At 40.6% G+C, this 12,136-nt stretch overlaps 1 protein-coding gene across 1 annotated transcript in view; it reads right to left on the bottom strand.

Moving 5' to 3' along the window:
• Positions 1-12,136, bottom strand: part of LOC109916548 (dual specificity Calcium/calmodulin-dependent 3',5'-cyclic nucleotide phosphodiesterase 1C-like) — a 613,873-nt gene that overhangs the window by 70,279 nt on the left and 531,458 nt on the right. The window contains exons 12-14 of the mRNA XM_048595622.1: positions 4,997-5,117; positions 2,753-2,928; positions 266-511 (exon numbers count right to left, since the gene is read on the bottom strand). Coding sequence (XP_048451579.1) covers positions 266-511; positions 2,753-2,928; positions 4,997-5,117 — 543 coding nt within the window. The remainder of the gene's footprint in view (positions 1-265; positions 512-2,752; positions 2,929-4,996; positions 5,118-12,136) is intronic.

The raw sequence follows: 12,136 nt of genomic DNA, 5'->3' as shown, positions 1-12,136 counted from the left end.
TCCAGTTTGTAATTTGCACAGTTGAAGAAAGGCCCCCTACAGTCCAGGTCATTAATGCATATCAAAAGTTCAGTGGTTCGAATACCTGAAATATAGAAATAGTGGGAAAGAACAGAGTGGTGGTACTAATTATCCAGCATCCCACAGCAGGTGCAAATATAATGGGCTGAATGACTTCCTGCTGCATTGTGAATGTTTGTGCTAAGAGGCTGGAAGTACAAGAATCTCAGATTTGAGCACGCAAATGTAAAGAAGCTTGACTCACCATTCTGCATAAGACGTGCTCTGCCTTCTGACAGAGAGCCAGTTCCTTTCTCAGGTTTCCAAAAGCTTACATCCTTTTTAGAATTCGAGATGAAACTCGTTCTCCAGTCTTTTTTGTTTTCTTCATTTTCCTTTTCCTGTGACGCCATTTGTTCTCTGTAAATCCGAAGCCCTTTCTTCTCAAGAGCTGCCTGGGCCTCTGCTCTTTCCTTTTCTTCAGCTTCTTTTCTAGCTTTTTCTTCAGTATCTAATAAAACAAACAAAATATAGCGGCATTGTTAGAGCATTTGTGAACATTATTTACTTATCAAATATTAACTTATTTTAACCATAAAGTCATAATTGCACCCATTTATGCTGTACCTTTGTTCCTACATTTCTCAGTCTCTCTGTAGGTGGCGTTCATGTTAAGAAACTCTGTCCAGGTTGTGTTGATACTATGGCTTTGAGAGGTGCATTTTATCCTTTTATTTTGAAGAGAGGGTTTAAGACCAAGGCATCAAGCTGTCTATTCGAAACCAATAAAGTAAACTGCTTGTGAGGCCTTGTGTTATTTTTTTAAAGTTGTAACAATAGAAGCAGCATGAATGGATGGGCTCAAGCTTCCACAGAACGAGGGTTTTAGTTTAGCTTCCCGCAGTTGTTGGTGTTTTTAAGTTAGCTCTTTTTCTCTAACAGAATTTTCTCTCTGCTACCAGAACCACATGTGAGACAATCCAGTTTTTTTGAATTTGCCTTTGCAGAGTGTCTATTTATGGATGTTACAGTGTTGGAACAGTTGCTGTTTAGTAGTTAAATAATCTATTATTCTGTTAGGTTTTCTAATAGAGTTAAAGCTTTACCAGTTCTTCTTTCTTTTGTTTCTATTTTAATTGTAGGGTAAGATTAAAGTGTGTTTTGCTTAAAGCCAAGTAGTGTAATGAATCGAATTACATCTGGAACACAGCACCTTACACTTGCCTTTAAATAGGATCAAAGTTAGGGTCTAGGCTATCTCCTTGATATATTTGAAGTGGGTGTGGACTGGTTCACAATATAGTGAATTAATAATAAACTAAAAATCTTTTTTCCCCATGTCACAATCAAAGAACACTAACGTTTGTTGCGGGGGCATCAGAAATGGGGTGAGTGGGAATTGCACTCTATTGCTAACTCCGGGTAATTTTACCACCACAGGTAAATTTGCGTAAGTTCCACTTGCTGCTTCCATCCAGTGTTTCTGTGGAGATTTGGTCCTGGTTTCTGGTAGCAAGTCAGGTGTGGAGCTGGGACAATGCCCAATTTTGCAAAAAACACCTAGGAGAAATTACCCATTTTGATTCTGTGAATCTTCAGTTCTCTGAGAGTCTGGCAAGGCAAACTTGGACCAAATGTGGAGGCTGCTGAATGTGAAGGCAGGTTGGAAAGAAGGCCCACTGCATTGAATTACACAAACTCAAACTCACAGCCTCAGCACAGACTCGACTCTTGCCCTCAGCAAGGCCATATTTTGGTCCAGCATGGCAATCTCTTGGACCAGCATGGCAATCTCTTTTGACAAACCATCTGGGCTGAGAGGACGACAAGATAAGAGATTGCTACGCTGGGCCAAGAGATTGCCACGCTGGGCCAAGAGATGGCCACGCTGGGCCAAGAGATTGCCACGCTGGGCCAAGAGATGGCCACACTGGGCCAAGAGATTGCCACGCTGGGCCAAGAGATTGCCATGCTGGGCCAAGAGATGGCCATGCTAGGCCAAGAGATTGCCATGCTGGGCCAAGAGACGGCCATATGAAATCTCTTCTTCTTGAGGACAAATTGGCCCTATCCACGGATCAAACCCTGATAAGCCATTGGCAATGAAAACCTCCTGGCTGATTTACACATATTAGAACTAGCAAGGGTTGATCTGTCATAAATGTATCCTGCTTAACTGAGCAGACAACAAGGTACTCCTCCTAAAGTTGACAGTGTCTCTGTTAACATACACATGTTGGATCCTGGTATTACCATCTGAACTGAAATGCAATTTTTAACTACGAGGCTGGAGGAATGGCCAAAGTAACAAGGAAATTAATCAGGACTAGGAGAAGCCAAATTTTCAATGTTGTTTTCTCCTGGTGGTATTGGCAAAATTGGGAACGTTTCCTGTGGCTCACTTGGAAAAGATTTCTTTGACTACTTTAAGGTGGCAAATTCACACTTCCTGTTGGGCAGAATAACTTCCAGAAAATACTTGTAAAACTTTGTGTATGCCTGGTTCAATAGCAGTAGGACAGATGGACACTGCTCCTGATGGACTGACTGACACCAATAGTTTCAGGACTTCACTTGAGCTGGCAAACTCTTAGACAGAACAGTCAGCTGCAATTCCTGAGCGTGAAAGTAAACGTTAATTGTGTGAAATCAGCTTGCAACAAGATCTCAGTACTTCAGTTGTACATTATATATGATAGTGAATTAAGTTTGATATGTCACTAAGTAGTAAATGCATTCACCATCCACTTACCTTTTGCATGTAATGCTTTCCATTTTTCACGGTTTTGTTGCAATATTTCACTCCAGATACTTTTAAAGTTCTTCATATCCACAGCAAGCAGGGAAGAATTCATAGAAGAATTTCCTTCAGACAGTATATTTTTCAAGTTTGTCCGTTTCACTTCAGTAGATGAAATACTGTGCACACTGGACATATGAAAATGACTAGGTTAATATTAGATTCCAGTAAACATACTGGCCTGACATTTATGACAAATGTTGAAGAGTACAGTTGAGGCATAAAATGACCAAAGGTACTGCCATACTTAATATATAGTACTGGTTGCTAGGTAGGGTGTAACAAGAATGGCAGGAGGCCTGTTGAGACAGAACTTAGAACCAATAAAAATTTAAGGGAAAGGCCGGTGATCAAAGCTGGAGGCAATAGCCTGCTGTCAGAGTTGGAGGAGGGGTGGGGGTACGGGGTGGGCACTGGCCTAAGTTTGGGAGAGGAGTGAGGGAGATGTTGCAGTTGAGTCTGGAGAGGGAGGCTCAGGATTAGAAGCAGAAACACTGAAAAATTCCTTGAAGGGTTTGGGCTGAACACTCTGTTTTGCCTGGACTATCAGAAGGACTGTTTAAAAAAAGGAACCTGGAGCTCCCACTTTAACTTCACTGTTGTGTTAGCTAGCACAGCGGGAAGTTCTAAATCTGTCTTCCAGCTACTGTGGAGGACCCTGATTTGAAATATGTCGATGGGTGTTCTGTCTTCACGGTGGGGCCTGGGAAAGGCTTACAATTCATTGTCTTTGAAAATGGTGGTAAATGCCTGATTTATGGGGTAAGGTTTCCCATGCATAACTCCTTAATCCACTGAACCTCTCCTGCTTGTTGTGTGGTCGGAAGTGTTAATATTGAGGCCAATGATTTAGAAATGAGCTATTAAGCTTGTGCTATGGCTTAGAAATCAAGTGTTATATGAATGTGTGAGAACAGATTGGTGAATAGAATTGCTGTGATTAATAACAAGCTCTACAAAATATAACTCAGTTTTAGAATGAAGATGCCTCATGTTAAATTATGCTTCATTTTGCTTATTGTTGATAGTGCATAACTTAAACTCTTTTATAGAGTTATGTCACTATAAGCATTACCAAATTTTTTTTTTTAAGAATGTGATCCAATGTTAGTTTGCAAATACTCAGTCTCGAACAGATTTGACTGATGTTGATCAAGTCACTTAAATGCGCTCAGTCTTCATTCACACGCAGGCAAGTGGGACACTGCTAGAAATTTACTGGGCATTAATTTGGAGCTCCCTTTTCAGATGGAGATAAAGAAAAATTTTTTCTCTGAGGACTTTTGGTGCTTAGAATTCTCTTCCCCAATGAGCAGTGGAAGCTAGGTCATTGAATTTACTCAAGGCTGAGTGAGACAGATTTTTGATTGCCAAGGAAGTCAAATTTTATGAAGCAGTCAGGAGAGTGAGGTTAGGCCACAATTAGATCAGGGAGATCTCATTCAATTTCAGAGCAGGCTCAAAAGCCCAAACAGCCTCCTCCTGCTCCTCTTTTCCTATGTTCTCATGTCTACGCACCATGATTTTCACTGATGGGTAAGCCTCAATTTTAAATAATATTCTGTGTTTGTGCAGGGTCTGGCTAAATAACTGACCCATGTCTCAAAGCCACTTGGGTTCGTACCCAAACTCAGCAGGAACCTCTGCCTTACAGGGAGGCTGCTTGCTCCTTTAAAGCAATAAGAAAACGCCACGATGTTTCTAATTTACCTTGCTGAAATACAGTCCTCCACGGGGTTAATTTGCCAGATGTTCACCATTGCAAACCCATTTACATCTCAATTTAAACTGGGACCCCAGTGGTAAATCAGAGTCCAATCTGGTTATTTAAACAGGGCCGAACAGTTTGAGGCAGACGTCCTGGGTGCTTTCATTTAAAAATCAGTCAGATCAGGGTGGAAGTTCCCCCATTCCACTTTAACTGTCCCTTTCCATGCCTGCGTTCATCCTTTGTCCCCAGTTCCACACTCTTGATGACAGCAGTTCCTAAGAGTGCAGAATCATGCTCCTTTAAATTGAACGCCTGTTAATGGTTCATTTTACCAAATTCAGCAGTAATTTGGGAGAGTGGCTTGTAAGGGAAGGAATACCCTTCTGTTTCATCAGCCAGGAGATCATTTATAAAAGTGAACAGCTCTTGAAATATTGCCAACTATTGGGGTGACTGGATGACTCAAATCTTAGTTTCTGACTAACCTGGCTCGCCGAAATCCACTGGCACTGGAGCGGGACGCTTCTTCAATGAGGGGGGTCACAATCTTTTCGGTCATGTCAGTCAAAACGGAAAATGTTGGCTCCACAATAAAGTCAATGAAACCTGGAAAAATCATGGCAATTATGTCAGAAATAAGGAATGCTTCTTAAACACCTGCAAATTGAGTAAATCTTCAATTCTTGCACCTGGCACGAATGTGTTTTGTTTTAAGAATCAGAATCACTGAATAAATGTCATTATCATGATTGTATGTTCATGATGGCAAGAGAGACATTAATCATTCCTTCCTCCAGAGATTCAATTATCTACAGTACAGTTTAGTTCAGAGTTGATGTAGCAAGGTGGTATTTTGCTTGTTGTTAAGAGAACATAGAATTTCATATCTAGTCGCATTAGTTAAAAATGGGACTGTTGGAAGCTTGTGTTTTAGAATCAAAGCTACTATATTGTGTCTACTGATGACTTATTTCTTTTAAATGTACGTTGGAGATGTGACATTATAATAGAGAAAACATGAACAGCTGTTAATGAATTCAGAATTTTCTCATTCAGATCCCACTTCTGCTTAATGGGAGCAAACCTAGAGTGTAGTCAATGATAGGTTTCATTACAGTGATGTTACCACTGAATTAGTCACCAATTTTTTTGCTCTTGCTTCCCATGCATTGAGTGTGGTATTGTAGATGGTGTCTCCTAGAATGTTCCATTTTGCTTCTGCACTCTATGTGGGAATGAGAGAGTGCCTGTGCGAATGCATCACAGAAGTGGGTAGGCGGTATAGCTGATTTAATATGAGGACAGCTTTTGTGCTTTCAGTTAAAAAATAAATTAAGGGCTGCATCCACACACCATGGTGTGATCTGTATCACTGTGAACATTCAAAGATAGAAAATATTGCATGGGAATTCTAGCACATGATCTGAAGTTATTTAAAAGTCCTCAGACATTTCAATTTGAAAAAGCCTGCAACTTTCCCTGAGAGAAAAAAATGAGATAACTGCTTTTATTGACAAGCTATTTGCTATAGATTAGGAAAATGACTATTATTCTTGCAGTTTCAACAGGCATCACTGTCTATCAGCAGTACTGGCTTGTTTTAACAGCTGAAGATATTATTAACTATTTTAAAAAGATTGTTCATGGCATATATTGCCCATCCCTAATTACCTTAAAAGTGGTTTTCTTGAGCTGCCATAGTTTTTGGTGTGTAGGGACACCCACTGTGCTGCTGGGATTTTGATGAAACAACAGTGAGGGAATGTCAGGTTCGTACGTCGCTAGGAGGAGAATGAGCAGGTAATAGTGTTCCCATGCATCTGCTGCCACTGTGGTAACGGTCACATGTTTGAATGGGGCTTGCGAAGGAGCAGTACATCTTGAATTGATGCAGTACATCTTGTAAATGAATACTCACTGCTGCATTATATGTCAATGGTGAAGGGAGTCAATGTTAAAGGTGGCAGAGAGGGTGTCAATTAAACAAACTGGTCTGTCCTGGATGGTGTGTTGAGATTGTTGAGTGTTGTTGGATCTGCATCCATGTGTACAGGTTGAAAGTGCAACACTTCTGCTTTGTAAATAGGGGACAGCTATTGGGGAGACACGAGGTGAGTTACTTTCCACAGAATTCCAAGCCTCTGACCTGCTCTTTTTATACGCTGATCCAGTTCAGTTTCTGGTCAATGATAATCTCCAGAATGTTCTTAGTGAGGGATTCAGCTATGGTGATAGCATTAAATATCAAGATTCTCTGTTGTTAGAGATGTTCTTTGCCTGGTATTTGTATGGCACAAACGTTACTTACCACTTATCAGCATAAATCTGAATGTTGTCCAAATTTTACCGTACATGGACAAGGTCAGCTTCATTATCTGAGGAGTCATGAATTATGATGAACATTGTGCAACCATTGGTGACCAGATGCACTTCTGACAGTATGATGGAGGGAAAGTCATTGACAAAGCAGCTGCAGATGGTTGGGCCTGAGATATTACCATGAAGAACTCCTGTAGTGCTGTCCTGAAGCTGAGACGATTGACTTCCAACAACTACAACCATTTACCTTAGCTCTAATTATGATTCCATTTTGCAGAGAGTTTACCTCTGATTTCCATTGACTCGAATTTTCTGGGGCTCCTTGAGGATATAGTCTGTCAAATGTTGCCTTGATATCAAAGACAGTCATGAGCCTGTCACTTCTGAAGCTCAGCTCTTATGTTTGGACCAAGGCTATAAAATGGGCTCAGGAGCTGCCAAACCCCAGATTAAGCATTAGTGAGCAGGTTATTCCTTTCCATGTACCATTTGGTAGCCCTTTTGACAACTGCTTCCATCACTTTATTGATGATCGAGAATAGACTGATGTGGTGGGAACTGGCCAGCTTGGCTTCATCCTGCTTTTCATTCACAGGAATAGAAGTTTGCTTTTAAATACATTGTATTTTTCATTAGTCAGGATTGCTTAAAATTAAGATTTGATGCATTTTTGACCATAGTTTGCTTGTAAACTTTCACTTTAAAGTGTTACCCTTGTTATATCATGGCTCTGAAGGGCAGTACATAGTGGATAGAGAGAGACTGGCTATGTGGGGCAACGCAGAGGAGAGATGTGAGTATGAGGGGAAGGGGGTGCGAGTGGTAAGGTCTAGGGAGGATAAGAATGACATGGCGATTTAGTTTGATGTCACAGTGAACTAAATCCAGCCTTCTAATGAGCCTTGGCTCAAAGACTTGACTGACACTATCTCAGGACTCAGAAAAAACAGAAATTTAAACTGCCAAGCATCCAGGGAAATGAAAATACGGTGGGTATGACTGACTTGTCATGGTAGGTCAAATGCAGCAGTCACAGTAGACAGTTACAGAATGAAGATATCATGAAGGTTTACAGGAGAACTCAGCATTCGCCTCCTGAGGCCCAAACTGCTATCATAAACAAGCTGCATATTGAAGCACTAGAATCAGGACAGTGGCACGTTATGAAAAACCGTACATTCCAAACAATTCTTTTTGCTCAGGGTCACTCTGCCTGCCTGTATCTGGCTAGAGACAGTGAGATAATGCTAGCCCTTACTTATGATCTGGAATTATTACATGTTGTGCAATGATACTCAGCACCAGGCTCGAAGGAGCCAAACATACAAAAATTTTAAAAGTTATAATCACTTTGGTAGTTACAAATGATGAAGTCCTTGCCCTATTATAAGGTTATGGCTGTAGCCATTGGTAGATTCTGTTCTCTTCCTCTTCAGTGAAACAAAGAAGGGGAGGCCATTCAGCTCACTGAGTGCATTCACCCCTCGTACAGTAATCCAGTCAATCACATTCTTACGCTGCAGGTTTACTAGTTCTGCAAGTTTACTTCCCCAAATATACTGAATTTCCTTTGGAAATCATTAAGCATCCCTGCATCCACCACTCCCATAGGCCACACGTTCTCCTCAGGGTTGGAGTGGGAGGAGAGGAATCCTGTTGTCAGGGATTAATGGTAATGATAGGATTGAAGAGGAAGTTCCGCTGCAAAATTATGAATGGTCAAGACCTAGAGTAATAAACCAAAACTTCAAGCTGATAATCTCGGGATTAATACCTGAGCCATGGACAAACTGGCTCAGGGCAAACAAAGTAAGGAACTGAATGTGTGGCTAAAAGATTGGAGTGAGAGGAATGGTTTTCGGTTCAGGGGCACTGACCCTGTTATTGGGATAGAAGGGAGCTGTTCTGTTAGAACAGGCTTCACTTAAATTATGCTAAGAACAGTCTCCTCGCAATGTAAATAACTAAAGCTGGAAAGAGGGCTTTTAACTAATTAGACAGGGATTACAGGGTAGGGGGGCTGTGCTCAGGAGGGGTTATATTTAGTTTTATAAAGTAAAAGGATATAGTGGCATTGCAGAACAATTATTCTGATAATGAACAGAATGTACAAGAACAGAAACAGAATGTACAAGCATAAAAAGACAACAGCAGATAGAATCAAAGAGAAAAAATTGTAAACGGGCAAAATTAGTAGCTTTTTACTTACATGCATGTAGTATTCAAAACAAAAATGAGTGGCACAAAAAGAGGTTAATGGATACATTTTCATAGGTGATCATGGACTAGAAGGAGATCAACTTTTGGAATTAAATAGTCAAGGATATGTAAATTTTTGAAAAGACAGACAGAAAGGGAAAGAGTGATAGGATAGTTTTATTACTACAAAATGGAATAAGTATAATAGCAAGAAGCAATCTTGGATTCGATAGTGTAGAATCCGTGTGGGTTGAAGTAAGAAATAAGAAAGGAAAGACACTAGTAGGTCAAGTCTATAATGTAACAGTAAATATACTATAGGACAGAGAGTGATTCAGGAGACAATGAGAACATGTGAAAATGGCAGCATTATTCATGGGTGACATTAACCTTCATATGGGCTGGGAAACCAAATTAGCCAAGGTATCCAAGAGGAAGAATTCATAGAGTGTATTCGGAACGGATGCCTAGAACAATAGATCGCATCAGAAACTAGGCTAATTTGGATCTGGCAACATAAAATGAGTTAGGTTTATTAAATGACTTCAGAGTAAAAGATCCCTAGAAAACAGTGATCCTACCATGGTAAAGCTCGGAATTCAGTTTGAGAGTGAGAAACTTGGGTTAGAAACAACTGTACTAAAATTAAACAAGGGTAATGATATAAGAATGAAGGCTGTGTTGGCTGAAATGGACTGGGAAAATAATTTAACAGAAAAATGGGTGAGGAACAATGGCAGACATTTAAGAAAATAGCTCATAACTCAGAGCAAATATATATTCCATTGAAAAAGAAGGATTTTAAGGGGATAAACTGACCATGGCTAACCAAAGAAGTTAAGGATAGTATGAAATTGAAAGAAAGAAACACATAATATGACGAGCAGGTGAGCCAGCAAACATAAGCATGAATCAAGCAAAGAGAGGACACACCTCATCTTTACGACATCAACTATCATATGCAGATAAGTTTCTCCAAAAATCAGGTATTTCAGTGAATAGTTGGGTGAGTGGGTGGCTGGATGAATGAATGGATGGAACAGAGAGAAATTGGATGAGTGGGCAGTGGGATGGGAGTAGACGGTGTGTGTGTGGTGAGAGGTTTCAGGTCACTGGGGGTAGTGGTAAGGGAAAGAGCTGGTTTAGAGGATCTTAACAGTTGGTAGTAAGGTTGAGAAGGTTGTTGGTGCAAGAGTGAGTTAGTTAGCAGTCCAGGTCAGTACTGTATCCCAGGTGAAAAGAAACATCTAGCCATGCAGCAAGGATTGTCAGAGATCCTTGAACCATGACATTCAGGACTATAACCACAGCAATCACCCTGTGAACAGATAATCTGTGGGCAATATCAAAAAAGATAACTCAAGTATATTGAATGAACTCCTCAGTCTTCACATTCATCAGTACAGCATGATAATATGCCTTAACACATTGTAGCATCTGTACCTCATCTAGTATTTCCCAACAGGCTTTCATGTTAGGAAATGCTATCTGCTCATTCGCATTGAGGCTCCTGGATGCTATACACAGCTTGTCCTCAAACCAGTCTGCAATTACCAGATCACTGGGTGTTTCTCACCTTCCCCTGAATTTGTCTGCTTTCATGCTCATTGGCAAATAGAATATCTGACCTGGCATACCACATCCTTCCTCCATAGTAGCAAGGAATGCACACAGGGAGCCTTTGCCTGGGTTTGGCCTAAAGGTCCAATTCCCTCTGGCAAAACCAAAACTGCCAAAGATTCCAAAGCTGCTTGAGTCTTCTTCATGGACAGTGCCAGTTTCAACTGCTCCACTGTTTGCTCTGACTTGGCCAAATGCCTTTGAATATCATCCATCCTGATTTGTTGTCTGCGCTGTGAAATCTTGTTGACTACACCAAGAATATAACATGTGATTTGGACACACAGAAGGCCCAAAGATCATGAAACAGAGATTCTGTATTACACTGGCATCAGGTCATTAAAAACAGCAAGGAAAACTAAGAATAAACAAGAAACTGTTTACACAATGTGGATGGACTGATGATGTGGGTTACATAGGACTGAGGAATTTCTTTCTCTGTCTGCTCCCTGTTCACCAAACACACTCTTTCTTTTCCAGCAAAGTCCATTCCAATGGTCTAGCTGCCTTCCCTCACTGTGTCTACCTGCTCCTGGAAATCCTATCATACTTCTACCTCCTAACATGGACATTTCATTAATTAATCATAATCACATGTCCATGTTTATATCTTCTGTTTCTGACCAGAGGTAGCCACTGTCGACGTTAATTTAACCAACTGCTAAGAAATATATGAGAACACTCTGGCTTTTCCTTCCCTCACTGAGGGAGTCTAGTCAACTGTAATATAACTGAGATTCAGCATATTTCTCATGAGAAATACAAGTACAAATTCACATTTCCTTGAAGTGGCAGTGCATAGCTTGTGTTCTGCCTCACGTTTAATTTCCATTTATAGGGGCCAAATGGAGGTTAGCACAATCCAATCAGCCAAATGGCTGAAGAAGTGGGATCTAAATTTGGTACACCTATATCTTTGAAATCCATAAATTGCAAGTTTCGATAAAATTATGGTAGCCCTAAATTTGTGGAACCCATCTTATTGCTGGAATTCTAAACAATATCAACTCCTGAGGAGGGGAAAAGAAGTTTCGTAGAGGTGCTCCAGACTTAGGAATTTTTTTTTATATATTGTTGCATGTGATGTAGGCATAGCTGGCAAGGCCAGCATTTATTACCCGTGAAAACAACAAAATGCTGGAGATCACAGCAGGTCAGGCAGCATCCATGGACAGAAAGCAAGCTAACGTTTTGAGTCTAGATGACTCTTCATCAGAGTGCCCACCCTTCAAACTGACTGGTTCTCAAGGCCATTTTAGAGAGTCGTTAAGAATCAACAAGGATACTATGGATTTGGGCTTACTTGTCAGACTGGGTAAAGGTGGCACAAACCCTTCCGTTAAGGACATGAGTGAACCAGGTTTTTATTTTTAAATGACAATCAGAGGGATGGTCACTATTAGGCTAGAATTCAACTCCAGATTTCTTTTTAACTATGATACAGTTGTTTTGGATGCATGAACACAGAGTATTTTGTGAGGAGCTCT

This window comes from Rhincodon typus, chromosome 4, assembly GCF_021869965.1.
Source record: "Rhincodon typus isolate 14 chromosome 4, sRhiTyp1.1, whole genome shotgun sequence".
Classification (NCBI taxonomy): Eukaryota; Metazoa; Chordata; class Chondrichthyes; order Orectolobiformes; family Rhincodontidae; genus Rhincodon; species Rhincodon typus.
This window is presented reverse-complemented; position numbering and strand designations above follow the sequence as displayed.